Here is a 22,585-nt window from a genome sequence, read left to right on the forward strand (position 1 = left end):
AAGGCGGCTGTGAAAGGCAAGGAATTGATGAGCAATATGGCCTTCTAAGAAATGCACCTACAAGGTTCAGAAACAAAGCTAAGGTTAGCTGATTTTCCCCGCGTTATTATTACCGACACGTGTGCCGTATTAAAACGTCCATGTCACCAAGGTTACATAAGGCCTGCATACCAAGTTCATCGTGCAAACTGCTACCGCCTACAGCAGATGCAGTGGCATGTGATGCTTCTAAGTGGACACTCCCATTTCTCACCAGCAAGGAGGCGCTAGCGCCCAGCACAGCGGCCTGGCAAGGGGGGCGGGACTGCACTCTGACCTGGGAGGAGGGCTGCTGGCCTTGCTGACCATCTTGAAGGCTACGAGAAAACACGGATGGGGGACAGGTTACCAGGAAGAAGAAAAAAATAGCCAGAAGTGAAGCAAAACAAGACTTTTTAGTTTAAAGAGGAAAACTTAAGAGTACAGCATTAAGAAGCCACTTATTAAGGTTAAGATAACCCAAGAGTTCCATAGAACAGAATACTACAGTAGTCATCTAGAGACAGTTCTTGTCCTACTTCTTGGAAGCAGTATTGCTTTCTAACATCTCCCCAAGACACCCTCAAGTATGTTCTCGTAAGTCTTAATTTGTGGCTGCAAAAGCAAATTACTGGTAGTTAGTCTAATTGTAAACTAACCTGAGGTATCACCTACATACAGTAGTGACCATTCCAGTCGCCTTGTGACAGTTAGGGTCCTTTTTGCTCATTGAGGTATGACTTATCAACTTTTCAGTTAGGTGTTTGGGGTTTTTTTTGCTCACAATAACGTCACCTTTCTTGCTATTCATCTACACTCTAACTACATACTGCCTGCAAGCCTTGTTAGTAGCCACATGCTAGCAGAGACCTTGTTGATAACTGTAGATAAACCTTTGGATTCAAAAATTTTTGAACATATTAAGAAAGCTTTTAACAAGCTATTAATTGCCAAAAGTTTAAACCTATTTTAAAGCAAAAACTTTATTACTCAGTCCTATTACCACAAAAATAATTTCTTCTATACCCAGACACATACCTGCACCAAAAAACAGGTTTTAAGAGTCAACTTAGGCTTCCTAGAAATTTGTACATTTACAGCCATATGAATAGACAGTGCTTGAAAATGTTAGTTCTCCTCTTCACAACCTTCTCCTTGCAAAACTATTTTATAAAGCTATTTAACAGTTACGTATTTTTTAATAATTTAATATTAAACATGGCTAAGTGCCAGAATACGTGACATCTACACTTGTATATCACATCTACTTTGCAAGATTAGTGTTTTTATTATCCTTCATTCTGTGCATTTGAAGTTACATGTCACAGTCATTAGCTATGGGATGTGATCAAATTAAGAAATTTTTTTTAGACAGATAAAAGAATTTTTATTTTAAAGACTACGGAAAATATCTTAAACTCTTGAAAAATGTTCGCTATCAAGTGTTGCTTTTAACATTTCACTGTTTACAGCAGTATGCCACAGTTAGCAACTATGACAACTGAAAAATCAAGATCTTACTAAGAATCAAGAGATTTTATCTGATGTACTTGCTTTTAACAATATTTTCTAGAACATCTACTTTTCAGTTCTTTTGTTAGAGCATTACTGGAAAACAAAGTATGGATATCAGTATAAGAACAGGTGTTAAGAACAGCTCATGCAAAATAAAGCAGACATGCACACAGCTCACGAGATAGAAAATTTCAACTCATCATCATCGTATTCTAACATATTTGAATCTGAACTTTAAATTCAGTGCTTTGCTGCTGCAGACATGGCTCTCAGTGAGCTACATGGCAACAAAAGCCCTAGGGAAGCTCACAGAGGCGTCAGCCTTCCTTGTTTCCCTTAAGTATAATCAGCAACATCAAAACAATAAGGGAAAGCAGAATTGTTTAGCAAAGAGTAGCAATGTATCAAAAGGTATATACAAACTTGCCCTTTCAATGGTTATTCATATCTGTCACAATTAAAAAAAAAACAACCAAAAACCTAAACGCTGACATTAACAGATTGCACAGATACACAAGAGAAACTTATTCTCTGCCTAATTAATAAGAATAAAATTCTGCTTCAGACACTTATCTTCTGGTATCAGACACACATGCACACACCACTGACTACACAGGATGCCAACGCATACTTATGCTCAAAGTGCCCAAAACACCATTGACATTTAGGCAGGACAAAAAGCAGGGGTGGTTGGTTGTTTTGTTGTGGGGCTTGAGGTTTGGTTTCTTTTTGCTTTGTTTTGAAGTTACCAGGCAAACTACTCTTGTGTCTAATTTAGCATTAAAGCAGCAGGATTTACCAGACCAGGTTTTACTTATGTGCCGGTCATTGCCAAGCACATACATATATAATGCAATTTTCTTTTATTAAATATTCCACAGAGGAAGTGAAACATAATTGCAACAATGGATAGGAAATTTTAAAAAAATAAAATCAGGTGGAACTCAACAAGTTCTAAGGGAACATCCCCACAACATCCGATTTTATGCAAGAGTTAGAAGATTAGGAGATTAAAGTTTTGCTGGCAACAATAAGAAAGAAGTAATATCAGGGTAATTAAAGATTAGTAAATCTAATGCTGTTAGAAGTTTAACACTTGAAGTTATATGGATTAGTAATATCAGAAACTAGATCCAAGCAGCTCACCACTAGTGTACACAATTAATGCCAGTAGAGTTGCAGTGATCTTTTGAAAATATCTTGGTGGTAGCTGGCTAAAAATATCTGTAATTTCTTCACATTTCTTCCTTATGTACAATTTATTTTTTTGATCTTCCTTAGGGGTTTCTTCTTCCAGTAACACATAGAATTTACGCTAAAATAAAGCTACTCATGTAAGGGAATGTTTTTTTTTCAGACCATTCATCTAGAAATCAGAACAGTAATAAATACAATTTTGCAGACAAATTCCATCTGAACTACCAACTGTGGAATGTATGTCAAACAAACCTGAAAGCACTTCGGTGTTTGGTTGGACTAAGGCAATTTAATTCCAGTTCAAGGGACCGTAGTTTAACATCACAAACAATGCTTTAGGCAAAGTAACCTCACTAAGTATTCAATTCTGAACATATGTTTATAATACAAGTATTTTTGATAATGTGTGTCATTATGTCAGAGAATAGAGAGTTGTGTTTTGTTGGTTTTATTTAGAAAAGAACAAGTTTAGATAACTGGGAGGTACAGAGGAGAAATACAAGGCTAGAATATTTGTTCTGCTTTTTCACCCTTGAACATCTTGTCCTATTAAGAAGTTACTTCCACCAGCTTCAGCTTTCTCATGATCTCTCACTGAAGTCCAGCTTAAGCCATGGGAACCTTAATGACTGCACTAGCATGTGAAAATGAGGCAGCTGTCAGCCTCGGTTTAAGACAGAATCCTCTATTTGTCCTACTTTCTCCCTGTCTAATAGGGAGAAAACTCACTGTTTTCTGGCTAATGCATAGTTAAGGGGCTCCGATTACTCTGCACAGCCTCTTATGAACCAACACAAAACTATGCTACCCTCCTCAAAAAAAAAGAACAACCACCACACAAAAATCGTATCACAAGCAAGTGAATGCAATGGAGAGCAGAGCAAAAGCAATCCAAGAGAATGCAATGTTTTAGCATCCCTCACTCTGAAGTAAGTCACTAACTTAAAAGTTGGACGCGGTATGTCCAGCAAAACCAGAAGCTTAACACAACACTATCTCAGATGTGGTTATTGCTACATACTGCACTAGCCAGTAAAAACACATCTAAGTAGATTCAATCCTTGATGTGGCAGAAGTCAATCCCTCATTTCTTAGATTTTAGGTACCATTCTTGCAAACCTCCTGCCTGAGGAAAATTCTAAAACTTAGTCCTTGATTATTTCAGTGGTGTCACATAGATGGCACAATTTCTCCCCATCCTCTACTGTAGTGTTTTATTTGCTCAGTTTCTACAGCTTTTTTCCAGTTAAAAACATTATACAAGTGTTCCTGAAACACAAAAGCAGACTGCTCCTATTATTAAAAGATAGCTTAGCATATGAAGGAAGATCATTCAGAACACACAACATACATAATTATTCCTGTATATTAATCATATAACCAGAGGAAGAATTACTTTGATATATACGGGTGAGTGTTCCTTCCTCTACAGGTAATGTTCTGCTTGCCAGACTCTTCAACGCTGTAGGCAACCACAGGATTGAAAGATTTAAAAAGCAAGTTTAAAAACTCACTGTGGTTGCTGCTTCTACTGTTCAAGCTGACAGACAAGAGTTGCTGTATGTAATGTACCACTAGGCTCAGTATTGTTAACAAATGGGCCAGTGAAGGCTGGGGACTCCTGGATACACGTATGCAGTTTATTTTAAACACCACCAAGGTATGCAAGGTGTCACGCCATTAGATTTAATACTGAACAATACTGTGCATTCTACAACAAAGGTAATCTTCATTATTTCTTTTGTTGGAAAAAGCTACAGGGTGCACATACCATGGTTTACCTGTGTTTTAGATTTGGAACCTTTGCACGTATGACTTAGGTCTTTATAATGTTCTTCCATTTTGTTATTATGCTTATCTCTCACTAGCTACAGACAACAAAAATCACTGCACTACTAGTCCCTAATGCTTACTTTCTTAAAGGAAAGAAAACCAAAATGAGGAGCGATGAATAATAATTTCTTGGGTTCTTCTCATTGCTTGAAATTTAAAGTTTCTAAAGTTTTTGGTAAAAACCACTGAGTCTAAGTTTGTTAGCATTAGTTCATTTTGTTATCAATCTGGAATCAGCTGTAACACGTTAGAAACTGGCTACCCTTATCATTTTGAAAATAGTGCCACATATACATGCACAATTCAACAAGCCCACAGTGACATGCAGTGACAGCTCAAGGAGGTTATGGTGGGGAAGGAAGTAAAAAGTGCTTTTCTGGCAACACTGGTGGGTGTAGGGAGAAGTGGTCTGCTACATGCATGCTAAATATGGTGGAACATTTAGATACCCTACCTGAGGGGTGATCCGATGAGCAATGTAGGAGGGGTAGGGTTACTCCCTGCATTGTGCCGGCGTCGTACTGCCTGACGCCTAAATGTGCTGCGTTCACGACGAAATGTGACAGTCTCCTCGCTGGCTTGTGCTGCTGCATCAAGACAGACTTTAGGTCAAATAGGAACCCATCCTAGTTACGTACAAAGTAACTTAAGACTCCTTTCTTCCCCCTGACCCTCCCCAAGTTAATGAGCTTGACTTGCAACAACAGAGGTAGCTTATGCAGTGACAGTTCAAATAACCTGCCTCAAGACAGGATCACAACACAATTATTAGTAAAAATTTGGGTAGTTGGGGGGTGGGGTGCACGTGTTCTTGAATATAGAGCTTACTTTTTTTTTTTCTAAAACCCCAGATCCAAATAGCCAGGTTGCAAAAAAGGTTGGATATCTCAAATCTCTTCCATTTGCACAAGGCAGGAAGAGACAAAACTGATCTCACCCTTTATCTCATTTAATAGATAATTTAATAGGAGAAGCCTAAAGGACAACCTAGAAAGGTTGTCTGGCACACCTCACCATAGTATTCTATTCTCAATTTTATAACTTCTGCCAAAGAGGTAGGGTTGAGGTTAACCTCATCACACCTCCTCAGGGAACAAAACAGAGTTGCTTTTTTCTTTTTCTTCATAAGCACCAAGGGATACACGTTGCTCATTTTAGACTAGTTATACTATGATTTCAAGGAGCAGGGAGTTCAGATTAAGTAAGAGAATAACTTCTTTGTAACGACTGGTGGCTTTGGTCTTTCAACTCCCCAAATAAAAACAAAATCAAAAAAGTTTGGTCCACTTCAAGCAACACTAAAAAACAGTTTATAAGTACTCAATGGAATCATAAGATTTTTCCACAGATGACTCCCTAAGATCCACCTGTGCTCCCAAAACTTCAGCCTGAACAACTTTAGATTTGTACTGCTTATTGGTGTGCCTACAATGTCAGTCTTCCTCCTGATCCAAGGAAGCTACTAACCAATTTGAATGCAGAGCATACAAACGAATGGGTCATTGAGAAAATAGGTTTTGGCAGGCAAGTGAAGGAAGAGAAAAAACCCAAAACTTGACATGAAGTCAGTGCAAGAGAAGAATCACAATCTCAAAGGGGAAGAAGTCACAACTTGGTTACCAAGAAGCCTGTTACTAGAGTGAGAAAAAGGATTATGTCAAGCCAAAATAAAAAAAAAGAAAAAAACACTAAGGGAGCAACACCTTTTTTATGGCAGAGAGATCACAGGCAGAATAGTCCATGTTCACTTACGCACATTTCAAGTTACAACATTCCTGTCGTTAAGCTTTCAAAACTTACCAAAGAATCTAACGCTGATCTACAGGGAACAGCGTCCTATAGCAACCTAGTACTGCCGTGTGTTACTGCCATAACTCAAGCAATAAAGACTGATTAGACTCTTGTTCAATTCCCACCGTGAACCACAGATTGAATACCGTGCATGAAACATTATTCTGTAATTTGCTTTAAAGTAATCTCTTCATGTAGCTTCTTGGCTTTTAAGACCAACACTAAAGTTACAAGCATTTCATTACCAAAACATCAAAAAGTTGAGGACATCCTTAATTCAGTCCTTTCCTATATTGTCAGGAAAACTGTGGGATTGCTCACTGCCTCCTCACTCCTCCACAACTGGTTTTGTTATTCTAAGCATGAATAGATGATACTTCCTTTTCAGTGTATTTCAGCAAGAATTCGATACATTTCTCTTGTGGCTTAACATACAGCTTTATGTTTTGTTTTAATACACAGCCTAACTTCTTCAAGGATTTCTTTATCACTCTAATACTTGAAGTACTGAAAAAGGGAAACACACTAAATAGTATGAATCCTGACTTTTTTCTGGTGGATTAAGTTAACACACAAGAGGTCAGAATAGCCCACTAATTTTGGGTGCCAATTTGTAAACCTCAATTCTTTCAGTGTATACATCAGCACATAAGAACTCATATATTCAAGACACAGCTTCCACTGACTTCACATGCAAAAGCAGTTCCACACATTTCTGCTAATCAGGTCATAATTAAGCACCATGAAATAAAGAACTGTGACTAGTCTTAACTGAAATGTAAACATCTGAATTACCATTAAGATGGTAAACATCAGCATTACATCTTAATTACCATTTGCAACTACTTAGCAAAAGCACAATTCAAGTGCAACTCTTCAAGGCAACATACTTAACACTGACATCTGCTTTTCATATTCTTTTTTCAGTACACATCACCTTCTGCACTAACTGAAGCTCAGATTATAGGAACACTAAATGTCCTACCTACACAGCTCCAATTTATCACTACAGCAAGTCTACCTCAAGCACTGACTGTGGCGGTGTCCTGTGAGGAAAAGAGATATAAACATGTTTGAAGACTATAAAAAAAAATAATCAAAAATCCTATGTACCTGGGGATTAAATTCAAAGTTGCACAGGCAAATAGTTCTGGCATTTGCTAACTTTTGATTATTTCACTTCAACATTTAGAAAGCAAAGCAGATTTCTGTGTAGCTTTCTACCTAATGTACCAAGGGGTTTTTGAAACTTTTGTTCAATGCACATCATCTACGTACACTCTTCCTGAATGTGGGTGGTGACATTCAGCATCACTAAGCCAATCTGTACGTTCTTTCGAAAATATTGCAGAGCTTTTCAGCCCAACAAGCTCCAAGTCTGCTAACATTATGCAACACTTCAAGAAGCTACATGTTGAAACCATGACTAAGAAAATAAAAAAAGCTAGTTGAGCTGAAAGGATTACTGTTTATTTGAAGTGTGGAAAGCCAAACTGAGCAAAGTTTTGTTTTGGTTGTTGGTTTGTTTGTTTGGTTTGTTTGTTTAAAAAAAAACCAACCAAACCAACCTCATTTTAAAGAGCACACAGGATTAAAAAATATACTGGTATGGAAAGCTACTCATGTTAATATCTATTATTTGTGTTTCTACTTGTTTTTGATGAGATGCAGTACAGCTGCTCCTGAGTTCACCAATAGGATGTAAGATAAAGCTCCTAAATTATCATCATGCTCTGAAAGCAGTTTAATCATGAGGGAAATGCAGTTTTAACATAAATAGGCTTCCTTAAATATTTACAAAACAACACATGTGTTTTGATGTTTAAAACCAAAACTAAACAAAAAATAGGATAGCTTTTTAAAAAAAAAAAAAACAAAAAACAAAAAAGCAAAAACACCATCAAACAAAACCAAACCCATCTTCAGACCATCACTCATACTTCCCCAATGCTGTTACTTAAAACCACTTACTCTAGACTCCAGAAAGGTAATATCCAACATCTACACTCATGTACAAAACCTGCGTGTAATAGGGACAGATAACATAGGTTATACTTTCACAGTTCCCGCTTACTTCAAATAAATCAGTAAAGGAAGACAAACCTTTCAGGTAACAGTGTTTGTTGGTGAAGTCTGTTCTATTTTTCTGTTTTATTCTAAACTTTCATGTTGAAACACTACACTGATGTCAAGAAATTTAAGTATAAATTTCTTTTGCATGTTGTCATGTGAATTTGAGCCACCAACATTATCTGTTCTCGAGAACAGAAAAGTCGGGTTTGAAGTTCAAAGTGCACAAGTTATAAACACAAACCTCCATCCCAGAGATCAATAAAATAAGAGGTGGAGACCTAGTGACAACTTTGAAGCAAACTTAACCCTCCTGCACCTATTCCCAACTATAATACACCTAATTTCAAAAAGGAAATAATTTTATTTTTGTATTTGTGAATACAAGTGTGCATATGAACACATATTTGTTAAAAATTGTCCTTTTTTTTTCTTTCATTACATTTCCGATTGGAAAATAGCCAAATCAGCAGTTATGCACCTAGAAAGTCATGAGGATATAGTTCTGTCAACACATTTGGAATCATACTTTCCCAATAAAAGGACTAAAACTTCTTGAAGAGAAAATTCTAGAACAACAAATAATTCACATCCCTTTGCCAAACAGCTGCTAAGAATATCTGACCACAGGTTGAACTATCCTGCCTGTAGGTTATGCCTTTCCAAAATTTATCTTTCTATACTACACAAGTGGTATGATGTAAACCTCTGTAGTTCCTCAAAGTTTTAAACAGAACTGAAGATTTGAAGTTTTACACTACAATAATACAATACAATACAACTAGCTTTAGAAAAAAACCTTGGATTTGATATTTCTTAAACAGGAACATTTACAAGCTAAAACATTTACAACACCACCCTGCATGTATGTATCAATGCTTCTAACCCAAGCTTAGAAGATGTAAACTAAAGCAGCACAAGATGAAAAAGTACAATTTCCAAGATTTATTGCATCAAAAAGTCCCACTTCATTTTTGCTAGGCAAAACCACTAAACCCAGCGCCGCAGATAAATTCTTCCCAAGCAAGAGGATTCATGGAAAGATGGGGTATGGAGGTAAACCAGAGGTAATGTATCAATGTAGTGTACCACAGAGTGCTCAGGCTAAGAATTGCAAACTTCACTCTGACTGGAAAGAAAACAAAACACCCACGTACAATGGAAACACAATGTCCCTCACTCTTCTCAGGAAAGACAAAAAAACCCATCACTTGAAGTCTAGATGGTTTTGACTGTGGTCAGGTTAGGTTCCATGCACACGTTTAACTATGCTTGAGTGACGCTTGGACATGCCATTTCTCTCCCTACCAAATGGGAAATTGCAATCTGCTTTCAACCACTTGTAATGACCAACCTTACAAATTCTCAGTGAGAGCTGAAATGAATAGTTTATGGCTCATGCATTCACAAAAGCAATGAAATCTCTCTTCTAATACTGAACATACTTTGCCAAACCAAATAGCTAAAATTTTGCTCTCCTGTATCGAGCGTCTATACCTTGTTTGTGCTGAAAACCCAAGAAAAGCCATACTTCTCACACCTGTTCATTGGTTAAAACCACCACTCTTCTCACAATTTAGGCATTCATAGTTTATTGTTCTGTGCCCTAACACTGTTCTAAAACCCATACTTGTAAGATAGCCAAGTATAAAGGAGTCTGTTCAGTCCATATCTTCAGTATCCAGTTATTAATCACTACGGATTATGCACCATTAAGACCTGCAATTGCATGGATTTCTTATACTTCTCTGATGAAAAAGCAAAACACTGGCTTCTAGCATTATAACTTACAGTGGACATTTAATGAAAAATATCACTAATGCCATTTTCTGAAGAACGGAAATGTGGGCAGCACAGGAGAAACAATGAACAGAGGGACACCTCTAAGATATAAACTTTTGCTAGAAAATAGGACAGAGGAAAACAACACAAGAAAAGCTTGTCGTAAAAAAAAAAAAAAAAAAAAAAGAAAATTGAAAGAGAAACAAGGGAAGTAAAGCCCAAGACTTCAGTGTTGTGGTTGAATGTATGAAAAAAGTATTTACAATTACGTCAAACCAGTCACTAAAATAATCTGAAAAGCAAAACACTGTCAAGCAGGGAATAACCAGGACAACGAAAGCATCTGTTTTGAATTCTGAACCAAACATTTTTACAGACCAGCCTGATAGACAAATTTCTAGTTTTATTTTTGGTATTAGCATAGAAGTCTCAATTATTCTACTTCACTGTATTTCCCACTTGAATTATTTCACTTTTAAAAACATTAAGTGTTACTCACACAGACTTCCTGACTATAACGTTGATGGACTTGGGGTGAAAGAGCTAAAGCTATGACCTAATCTTATTCCCTTCCCAATATAGTCCCTATATCCAGGGATTTGGGTATCAATAGCTAGTAGTACATTCACGCAGCAGACAAATGTTCATAACCTACACCAATCTTTACAAAATTTAATTCTGACTTTGGATTTCTTCATCTTAAGGAAAAGACGCTTTCAATCTTTAGAACACACAGCCTTTCCAGAATACGTGGTGTTCTGTATTGGTATATCATACACAGAAACTCACACTTGTTTCCAGTGGGCTTCTAGAATTAACTATAGCACCATACGTTAATTAGTAGCCAACTTCAATATATCCTGGAATTACATCTCATAGCTACCTTTGGCAGCAATATGAGCACTTCCATTACAGCTCAGAGAGTTCTCAGAACTGTTCCCAGCTGTGTAACAATAAATCCAGGTACATCTACAAAGCAGCATGAAAAAAGTGGCTTATAAACTTAAGTCAGTAGATGCAGCTTTGTTTATACCAAGTATCAAAATTTCTTATTCAACTCCTGTTTGAGATGGATACTTGCAAATTTATGAACGCCACATGCTAATTGTCAACAAAATTGAATCATTCTTTCAAAATCAAGTAAAAGTTATTGCAAGAAGTAGTTGCACAAACACTACCAATCTAAGACATTTAAAGAACAACTCACTCCCACAGCAACGCAAACTATTTTAAAAGAACTACTACTTCTGCTTTCTTTGGGAGGCTTTAGAGAATTTAACCAGGGTAAAATTTTATAAATAACACTCCTAAGGAAAAAACAAAGAAACAAAAATTATATGAAGTGTATTATGCTTCAACTTTTGGTATATGCTGTAATGCTGCGCCATGCATTTTTCATCAGTTATCCTGAATTTCCCTCATGCAGCCCTGCAGAACTGTAGGTGGAATATCTACTACTCTGTACAGACGATGCACTGAAGGAGCGTGTTTCTACCAAGTGACAGGAAGTCTCTCACCAGTAGTACTCGGGGCTTTTGCCAAGCAAATACACACATTCCTGGCTCTCAACCACCACTGCTGCGAGTTGAACAAAACCTGAGTTTTTTGTTCGCTTGCTCCCCATCACCACCTTTATAGAATCACAAAGTATCAGGAATATGATATTTATTTTGGTCATGAGCCATCTACTAAAAGCCCCCATATTATCTATAAACACCAAAAAAGGGACAAAACAGATAAGACAGAGTCACCACACAACATACTAAAACTGTATTTTGCTTTAATAAGTAGGGATTAACAATCAGTAGATGCCAGGATTCATGCCAAGTGTTATTTTATTGTTAAGCTCCAAAACTGCAGAGTTCCATTTCAGCCTTGAACATCACTCCTTATGCTGTTTACATCTAAGTGTTTAATGACAACATCTCAGCTCTACTGAGATGACAGAATATTCAAAATCAAAGATAATTCTGTAAAACTCAACCTTTACACCCAAAAGCTGTGACAGAACAACATTATGCTTTCGAAGTCAGATATTGGGAAGGGCTAATATTAAAATTTCTATGTCATTCTTGAACACAACACTGTGTACGTTACGACACTGCTAGTTAACATTGCAAAATCAAGTAACAGAATACAGTCTTTTGGTTCCAACAAAGAACATCGTATAGAAGAGAGCCCTTTCCACTGACTAATCTGCTTTATTTGATCCAGTTACAGAAAGGGTCACGCCGGACGCATGAATAGAGATAGCTAACATACGCAAACCAGATTACAACAGCTTTACACGTTTTTCAGTTTCTACCATTTATAACTTTCCGAGTTTGATTTCTCATGCAAAACTGTTTGGTTCAGCAGTTTGAACGCGCACTTACAGACTCCCAGAAAAAAGATCAGAAGTCCCATCTTATGTAACTGTATTAATTCCAGCTGCAGAAAACGGTATCAAACTAAAGCCATCAGAAGTATGGAACAGGGCCTACACCACAGGCAAAATAAATAATGACTGTAGACCACGTGCAACATAAACATAATAGGCAAAAAGTGATATACTGGTAGCAGCTGACATGACCATTGGCTGCATACTGGAGAACTGAATTGTACTTTTAACTTTGGAGAGGATGCCATCTAATGATTACAGGCAGATACACTAAGCATATATGTATGAATACACGCAGGCTGAAAAGATGAACAGGTCTCCATATGCCATATGAAATGCAAGGTTCTAATGCAAGCTCACAAAACCCTATTTTGCCTGGCCTGGAGAGATGTACTGCAGACCACAACACACAAAAGAACAGTATCCACTGTTATTTCAGTATCACTATGCAATGCACAAAAGAGTATGTAACTCAAGAACTTAAATAAATCTTAAATTACAGCAAGCTGTAAAAGACAGTAGCAACTTAAAAGGTGCATCTTTTACAGTTAATGAAGAACTGGGGAGACCACTTGACTTTTCAGGTTAGCTCAAGTTTTACAAAACATCACTGTATCATATACAGCATTATGTTGGTTCTTTAAATCTTTACAGACCGCAATCCAGAAATAGCACACATCTGACAGGAACCAGGCATAGGAGAGTATCAAGGTGGTATTTCCAAAATACCACTAGACATCTAGGCAAACTTTTAGACTTGTAAACAACTTAAATCTAACCCATAACCCATCAATTTACTAGCTATTTATAGAGGCAGAGCAGTTAAACAAGGATAACAACTATTGTAAAACATCCTCCATTTTTTGTTACACATCCACCACATGTATTTAATTACAGAATTTTAAAATGCTGTTTGTCTGCATTTTAATGAACTACAATTTCTATTCAAAAGCACAGGTTATCTTGTAAAGAGCGAGTAATTAACCACTTCCTGGCATAATAAGATAGAAATGAAACTGCTAAATTGTATCTGCTGAAGTATAAGATGTACAAGTCTGTAAAGCATCCTCCTTCGTAAAGATTACTAAAGGCCATATCCACCACAAAACACACTTTAGCAGTTACACAAACAAGAATGTACTTTCTGGTTTACTTCCTAAAGACTTAAAGATAAAATGAAGTTATAATTACTGACTTAAGTCATATTTGACAATAGGAACTGAAACCTGCTGACTGAATAAAAGGAGGCGCTATTAGTATCAGTCTTTTGGTTATCCAGCATGCATCTATTAAATATTTGTTTCAGAAAGTTATCATAAGCAATCACAGAAATTTAAAAAATATTTATATAAAATAATCCCTTCAGCAGGAGGTCGGTCCAGGCAACTTCTAAATGTCCCATCCAATAAATATCCTCTGATCTTATGAAAATCTGATCCAGGTTTATGCTGTTATTCATCTGCTACAGGTAAATAAAAATAACTTCTTCATTTTCTCAAATAACTTCTATACACATACAACATATATTTATATTCCACATGTATGTCTAAAAACACTCCCAAAAGGTGAAGACAACTCAATAGTGGGAAATACTGAATATAAAGCAACTTACATTCTAAAAAATTAAAACATTTTCTCAGATTACTATTAGTCACAGGTAAGCCCAAAGAATAAAGTCCCAATTAAAGATACATCTGTTGCAAACCTTGTAATATAAGCTATATATAAACAAAGCACACACAAAAGAATAACCAGTAGAATCAAAGGACAACACAAAGAAGTTATTCAGATTGATCACGAACAGATAAATTCAAAATAATTAGTCGCTTGACGCAAGACATGACTGCCTAAATATTTAATGCTAAAGAAAAGTAAGCGATATTTTTGTTCTGCTTTCAAAAAAAAAAAGCAGAATAACATTCATTTCTTACAATTATAAAGGAAATACTTCCTATTTTATTGGTAATAAGAAATATAAGATACAGCAAGTCTTATTAATCATATGTCATCAGATCTGGAGAAGCTGAATCCAGATTGCTTCTTAAAGTCAGCCTGAAACCCATGGGTGCTCACCATTTATTAAAAATACTAACAACTTCCAAATAATCATTATTTACACAAAGTTTAAAGGGGAAACTGAAGAGAATAGTCCAGAGAGAATGACAGCAAGACTTCCCTGCTTTAAGCGACTACAGATTTGTATCTTTAAGATTGCTTTTAAATGTGTTAGGGTTGGTCTCCCCAACATTTCACTCTTTAAAAGAGCAATCAAAATATTTGGCAACATGCAGCAATCAGTCACGCACCATTACTTCAGACTACTGACAACTGGTGAGTGCATGTAACATCTGACATGTTCTGTAAGGTAAGGTATATTAATCCTCCTTTTCATATAAGGAGAGAACCTTAACAGTTTTAAGCTCTAGTAACACAAACCAAAACGAAACTAAATCTTGTGCTAAGAAGAGCATAGAGTCAAAATGGTAAATACATAAAACAGACATTTTATTAGTCAAATTACTCTCAGTAGACAAAAATAAGCTGTCACTGTAACAAGGCATAATAAAATGTGTGTTAAGTGTTTAGCTTGCAGAGTTAGTACTAAAAGAGCAGCCTGGACTCTTTCATTAAAGCTACCGCAGAACTTGTTACTGGGAATAACAGAAAGACAGAAAGTACCAGTATATGCAGATTTTTTTGTTTGTTTTTTAACTTTTTTTTAAAATGAAGGCATCTAAACAGGTCTGAGCTAATTGTAAACCAGTCAAATTCGATCAGTAATCAATACACAGCTGGAATTCAGTGTAGCACGTTTCCCCCTCCCCCCCCCGAAATTAATTGTACTGATTTTTATAGAGTTTGTTCTTATGTCAGTGTCAGGGGAGGGGAAAAAAACCCAAATCAAAACAACAAAAAAAACCCCACTAATCAGTCATATCTCTCATCATTGAGAGTTGGAAGTCTTTCCTTTTAAGATGGAAGAGTTACTATACTTTGCTTAGACAGTCTAAGTAATAATGACAGTAAGTTTGCTACAGTTTCTTAAAAGTATCTGTGTCTTGATCTAAAATACAATTTTATGGAGTATTTGTGTGCTTAGCTAACCAGATTATCTGGTAGGTATTCCCCTCAAACAAACCCAAAAGTCAGACTGAGGTAATTTGCAATCCCATACTGCTCTGAAAACATGTTTTAAACCCACATCTTCCATGACACAAAAAGCTTTCCAGTTAAGGCAGTCAATATGGCTAACCAAGAAAAGACTCTGAAACATCAATAACAAATGATAAACAAACAAAAAAATCCATTAAGAGCTCCAAAAATCTTCTTAAAATGCCTCTATTAATCTATATTAACATCAGCTACTACAGGTAAGCTTCGTACTTGCATTACACCAAGCAAAGCAATAGTTAGAGAAAGTAAGAGGAAACTACATTCCTCTCTCCAGCACAGGAAGGTTATTGTGTTCTCATAATGAGGACAAAAACAACCAACCCAAAGTAAACAACACTGTCTAGCCAACAATGGCAAGGCTACGCAAAATCAAATCCCTAGGAAAATTCAGCTTAGTAACTGGACCATCATAAGAATGCACTATTTAAAACAGCATGGTAAGGGGTTTGGGCTTTGTTTTTTTGATATCACCTCAAGCCACGCCAGAGAGTTCATCTAAGAGGCAGCAGTAACTTCAAACAATCACTTCCATGTTCCAGATTTTCTAAACTGCACAATCTTTCAAACAAAAATAGTCTCTCTTCCATTGTTAACTTTTAAAATAGTGAACATAACTAGAAGTTTCAATAATACAATGGAGCATGTCTGATTTGATCACAAATACTTTTAAGATACAGCTCTGGTTAGCAAAAACTGCCAGTTACAATCCCATAACAAGTCTACCTATAGCTTTTGTAACATTTGTTTGAATTCAATTCCCATTTCTGTAGATCTTCCAAGAGATTACGAAGGAAATGCTTTGTCAGTTTTACTAGGCAAGAACTAAGAAACAGGTAGATGCCTAAGTATAGTTGTAACTTAAGTCATAGATACCAGACTCGTTAACAAAATACGGCACAGTACTTCTGGTAGGTTATTTACTTACCTCCACTTGCTGATTCTTGCTCTTCCCCTTCAGGAAACGTAGCCTGGCTTGGTAAGCTATTCCTAGAACGAGTGACTGACTCTAAGTGAGAAGCCCTTCCCAACAGAGATAGCTCATCTAGCACCTCTCCTTCTTTGGCTTCCAAATCAGATTTTGAAGTGGTTAACTGTTTTATGTTACCTGGTGCCATTAAACTATTTGGGTCATTTAAACAAGCTACAGTACCACTGTCCAGGCTTAATACTCTGGCACGATTCTTGGCACTGTTTGTGCTAGAAGTCCGACGTGTAGATCGTTTTTTGCTAATTCCTTCAGCGCTTACATGGGTTTTGTGAGCATTTTCAGAGTCTGTGCCCCCACGTTCTTTAGAAACATATTTGGTCTTTAGAGCACTGTACTTTCCCTCGGGAGACTGGCATGAATGGGAGGTGGTGCTGGAAGAGCTATCACTGCTGAACTGATGAGCTGACTGCATACTTGATGTCCTGCTCAAGTCACTTTGATCACTGGAGTCCTCATCATGACAAAACACAGCACTATGAGGTTTAGTACCAGATACACCTCGGAAGGAAACATATTCCCTGTGCCGACTTGAATCAAAACTACTAGCCCGCTTTTTTCCTGTCCTTCTCCGGCTGGACTTGTGGGTAGAGGCTGTTCGATGTATTAAACTAGAAGATTTTGGTCGGACATCTCCTTCTTTTTGTTTTCCACTCATTTCTTTAGAAGCTCTTGAATCTACTAGCACAGCTAGTTTCTCACCCTGCTCATCTCTTTGTTCAGCAGCCTTCCCAGGAGGCCTGTCAGCTTGTGTAGTCAATTCATTGGCGTGTGGGTTCTTATTGGCCTCTTCTGAAGCAGAGGCACCAAGACCTTTCTGACTGTGCATCTCATCAGATGCATTAGAACCCTTTATCTCTTGAGCACCACCGTTAGTGCTCACTTCCACAGCAGTCCTTTCACTACTAGTCCTTTTGTCAGTAGTAGAACTACTGTCATCCTCTGAGTCAATACCGCAGTCCTTTCTCTTACCATCCTTTCTCTCCTCTCTAGGAGACTCCTCCTCGTGCTCTGACAACACGCTTTCTATATGCGTTGAGCTAGTATGTTCACTTTTATAGCTACTGATGGTACTGTTAGTGTCACGATCAGTCCCACTGCAGTAGCTTTCTGTTGAACCACTGCTTCTAGTACTCAGGCTTCTCAGACTGTCCACACTTTTGTCTGCTTTCAAGGATTTGCTCTTCCCACTCTTAGCCAATGGTTGAGGGCTGCTACTTTTCAGAATGTCATCTAATTGAAAAACTCCTGAAATGCAAGAGTTCTCAGCCAAGGACTCTCTGGATCCAGAAGGGGGCTTGGAAGCTTCTAACTCACTGACAGGATCCAGTCCTCGTCTTTGTTGATAGAGAGGGAAGTCATTTAACGAAGCATCTGGAAAAGCAACAGCAGAGCTAGAAGTCCTTGGTACACCTCGTGGTCTATGATCCTTCCTATAGGAGTGAGAATGCAGAGTTATAAGCGAAGCTACTTCTGGGTCACATCCACTGGTTTTAGACTGGTCCATAAGCTGGTTGTTCGAGAGGCACACTTTGTCACTGTTGTCCCTTGGCAAATCCTGTCCAGAGGATAATGAAGGTTGGATGGAGACAAACGAGTCATTCGACACCAGACGAAAAAGCTTCCGATCAGTTGCCAAATCTGTTTAAGTACATATTTAAAAATATTCATGTAGAACATTCATGTAAGTTACACAGTTTGCTTTACAACTGCTTGTTTATACGAGATAAAGCAAATAAACTGACAAATCCCTTTGCAAGTAGTATGAATCACATTACCATTTAAAAGATTTCCTAGCATCTGGGAAAACCTGACAGGGACTTTTTTTTATAAAAAAAGAAACCGTCAATACCAGTTTAATCTTAGCAGCTAATAAAAGACAACACGATTCTGACAAGTCTCCAACCTCCTCTATTCCTCATGTCTCATGCTTAATGTTTTTATGTATCCCAAAGTTTCTTAACTATAAAAGAGTACCCTGCCTTTTTCCCCCCCCCCCACGTTGAGTAAACTGTTTCTTTCAAATAAAGTTTAAAATTATTAATGAAAACAGACTAAACCCCATTAACTCTGAAGCCACAAAAAAACCAAAAAAATCACCTTTCCTATCAGGTACCAAGTAATGTCACACTGAACAAGGATGCAGGCAGTGGAACAAGTTTATTGGTACTATAATAAAGCTCCCTATGAAGTTACACACTTTTAGTACCTCTAAAATTGGTGCTCTTAAAGCAAATCAAGAGGATTTGCTGTCAGCCCTTGGTCAGAACAATCATTTCTGTTACCAATCACACGTAGTCTCCTGTAAAAATGTCCACCTGCAGGCAGCACTGAAAGTCAGGCTACTTTCCTTTTTGGTGCTGTCACTAAAAACCGAAGATCTAGAAGCCAGGTTAAGTTACTACAACTGCGAAATTTTTTTGTAGAGTGTATTTGCACATGTGTAACAAGAGACTTCACTAAGTCAGCTAAAAGTAGTAGAACTCTGCTGCCTACTACATCATGGCCACAAGTAACCCTCTATTTTAAACATACATTCTGCACTGAATCACAGACTAACAACTGAATCAAGTCTGATTAGACTGGCCAAAATGAACCACAGTATTCAGAGTTAACTTCCTGCTAATCACCACGTACTTTAAAAATCAGCAAACAAAAGATTTCCCTACAGTTTTATGCTCTATTTTAGTCTGAGCAGATTTCTTCCTGGCAATGAAGCTAAATGAAAAATGAGATCTGAAACAAAATTGGACAATTGAAGAATACAAGCTAGCAGTTTCCTTACATACTAGGAAAAAACAATTACGAAACTCTGATAGTTTGCATATTAGAAGCGGTCTATAGCTCCAGAAACACAGAACTCCAAGCAGGATTATTTACTTTACAGAAATGCATGCCTTATTTAAAAGAAATTCATTTGGCTGTACTGGAAAGCAAAGCAACTTAGTCTACAATGAAGCCAATGAATCCCAGGCCACTTTCAGTATGAGATGGATCATCAAGAGACATGTAAGCCATCCATCTTTCAGCACTAAGGAGACAGTAAATATTTATTACCTGCTGGAATATACCAGAACAAGAAACACACAGCCAAAGAATAAAGTTTAAAGTATTCAAGCTATGCATCCCAGGAACCTAGAGTAATTAAAAAAGGAATCAGGGAGCTTCAAGATACCCTTTCTTAGAGTCTATCAACAAATTACATGAATTTATTTAGCATGTTGAGTAAAGGGTCTCGGTAACAAAATACCATGTTTAATATGTAGAAGAAGAAATTTTACCTTGTTCTTCACTCCCTTCTTTACATAGGCTAGAACTCTGGCCAAGACTTAAACTGATATCATCAGAGGTCTTGGCAGTGTCAGTATCTCCTGTGAATTTTAAGAAAAAAAAAAAAAAAGAGTACTAGTGCTTGAAGTATTAACACATACATTTACATACACCTATCATGAGACTGGTGTTTTTAGTTCTTCATTTGAAGGTAATTAACAATAATTACAAGTAACAGAAAATTTCTATTATCTTTCAGAGATAATTATTGTCTACTCTTTTTCTTTTAGTTTATATATAAGAAAGTTTTCCTTCAACTACACAGATCTTCCATGAACAAGAACTGGAAAATTATTTACACCAAACTGGAAAAGTATTTCCATTTACACAAATGGAAATAAAGATATAGCTATTATTCCTTTTGGCATGGTTGCCAATAAAAATGAGGGGTAGATTTTAACAACATACTTGTGGAGATAAAAAAAAAGGTAAGGAAAAATCAGGAAGGTGACAAAATTCACATCTGATTTTCATTTGTCTTATTATTAGGTTAAGACATTTACAAGACAGTAACTTTGCATATTACAAATAATTTATTTTTTCATCTCAGAGGAGTTCACAAGGGCTGCCCTGGACAATACTTTGGCTAGATGCCAAGCAACTAATCAAGTCATTGAAATACAATACCAGAAGGGCATCTGGTTACACAGAACTCAAAATATTAGGGAAAAGTCCACTCAAACCAACCCCTTGGCTCTGCATTTACAAGAAAAAAAAACTGTTGTTACATGGAAAACGGAGCACGGATTCCAGGATATTGTCTCCTAGTGTTTTTGGGCACACAATTTGCAACTCCCAGGAAGATTTCTTCCAATTAGTAAATGCTGTACTTAGGTCACAAAGTTTTGAAGATGACGGTATTTGGAAACAACATAGTAAAAAACAGTGATTTGAAGTGCTACTGCAATGTAGTTTTAAGTGGGCAAAAATCTCACCTTTGATGGTTGCTGCTGTTCCCAGACGAGATAACCCAGATCCAACCTAGAAATAGGGAATTATGTAAGAAGCTGTAAACTTTCAGGAACTACCTGACTGTTGTTTCCTATTACTGCAATGCATGCATTTGCTTGCCTATACAGCTAGGACAGACTTTCAGAGGCACAAAAGCATCCAACAGCAGAGTGCTGTAAAATCCTTTCTAACTCAGAATGTTTCCACTGCAAACAGAGATGACAAGGCATCTAATTATGCATCCAACTATATCACTGCATTATTCTGTTTTATAGCCAATGTAATTGGAGATTTTACTATGTTGACTTTAAAAATAGTTTCTGATCTAGGAATTTTCCTTGAAAATACTTAATGTGGAAACAAACTACTGGTGTGGCGGTACACTAATAACTGCCCTTGTAAAGCTGGATGTTTAATGCAGTGATCACAGTTCCCTAAAATGCTTAAAGAAAACACCATGTTAAAAAATAAACAAAACTTATCTGCTCAACATAGTAAACATCAAGCTAAATGCATAAACTGCTCCCCTTGGAAACGATACATATTTTTAACAGGGTTAGTTTCCAGGTCTGTCAGAGTTGATTAAATGACCAGGTAACCACAGGAACCTAAATGTTGGTACGTGGACAGTGGCAACAGCATGAACAGAGGATATGGCACAATGATCCCTGCGGGCAGCTCAATAAACTGAAATCAATGTAACCTGATCATTTTATTATATCTTATTTCTCCCTCTCATTCCTGCAAATATGACTTTTCTTTTGAAGACAGTTTCCAAGTACATAGATTACAGTTACCTCAAAGCAAGTAAACTGGTCAGTAAAAGACCATGCAGTATTCTTTGATCTATTCTTGGATATTAGTTACAATCACATTTGAAATTTATAGTATCTGCTTTTCAGCCATGTTCAATGGCCAACCAGCCCACATATACCCCCTCATATGAAAACAACATAGCCGTTTTGGTTTGCAGTCTGTCTTTCTACATACATCCAGTAATCTGTAGCAGATTATTTCACAGCTAAACCAAACTTAAGTCTTTCCTTTAATAGTATTTCCAGTACTATCTCTCTGAAAGAACTTAGGAATAGCACAGAAAAATGTATGTGTCAAATAATTAAACCACTCGGAAATAAGACAGAAGAGCACTCAAAGGCAAAATCTGAATCCAAGATATATAACAGTGATGGCATTTTGATTTTACTGTATACTTACTGGGATGCTGTTTTTCAAAAATCCCTAGTTCAAATGACTCAAGAAAGAGGGCATAATTCTACTAATTCTTCTCTGTAAGCACAGTAAATTTAAGGTAATCTGAAGATGCATGCAGATTTTATTCAGCCATACTACAGAAGAACAAGGGCTTTGCTACACATAATGCAGAAAAGCAGCCGGAGCTTGTTTAACGCATTTTCTTTACTACACTGTTATGCATACTTTTAGCCATTTTGCCATGTTTCAACTTCCCCCCCCCCCCCCACTTCAGTAACATGCCTTGCTGAATGCCAATGCTATGGGAAAGCTATTTCATACAAAAAACTGAGCAGAACTCAGTTTAC

The 22,585-nt window shown here is 37.0% G+C and overlaps 1 protein-coding gene across 2 annotated transcripts in view; it reads right to left on the bottom strand.

Annotated features, from left to right (window-relative positions):
* PCNX1 (pecanex 1) overlaps positions 1–22,585 on the bottom strand; it is an 82,618-nt gene that overhangs the window by 44,155 nt on the left and 15,878 nt on the right. The window contains exons 4-8 of one of the 2 annotated variants that reach the window (XM_074148431.1): positions 21,011–21,056; positions 20,027–20,116; positions 16,686–18,386; positions 5,018–5,150; positions 172–356 (exon numbers count right to left, since the gene is read on the bottom strand). In XM_074148431.1, the coding sequence (XP_074004532.1) occupies positions 172–356; positions 5,018–5,150; positions 16,686–18,386; positions 20,027–20,116; positions 21,011–21,056 (2,155 nt within the window). The remainder of the gene's footprint in view (positions 1–171; positions 357–5,017; positions 5,151–16,685; positions 18,387–20,026; positions 20,117–21,010; positions 21,057–22,585) is intronic. The other variant, XM_074148432.1, reaches the window with a different exon arrangement.

The sequence above is a fragment of the Numenius arquata genome, chromosome 6 (genome assembly GCF_964106895.1).
Source record: "Numenius arquata chromosome 6, bNumArq3.hap1.1, whole genome shotgun sequence".
Taxonomy (NCBI): domain Eukaryota; kingdom Metazoa; phylum Chordata; class Aves; order Charadriiformes; family Scolopacidae; genus Numenius; species Numenius arquata.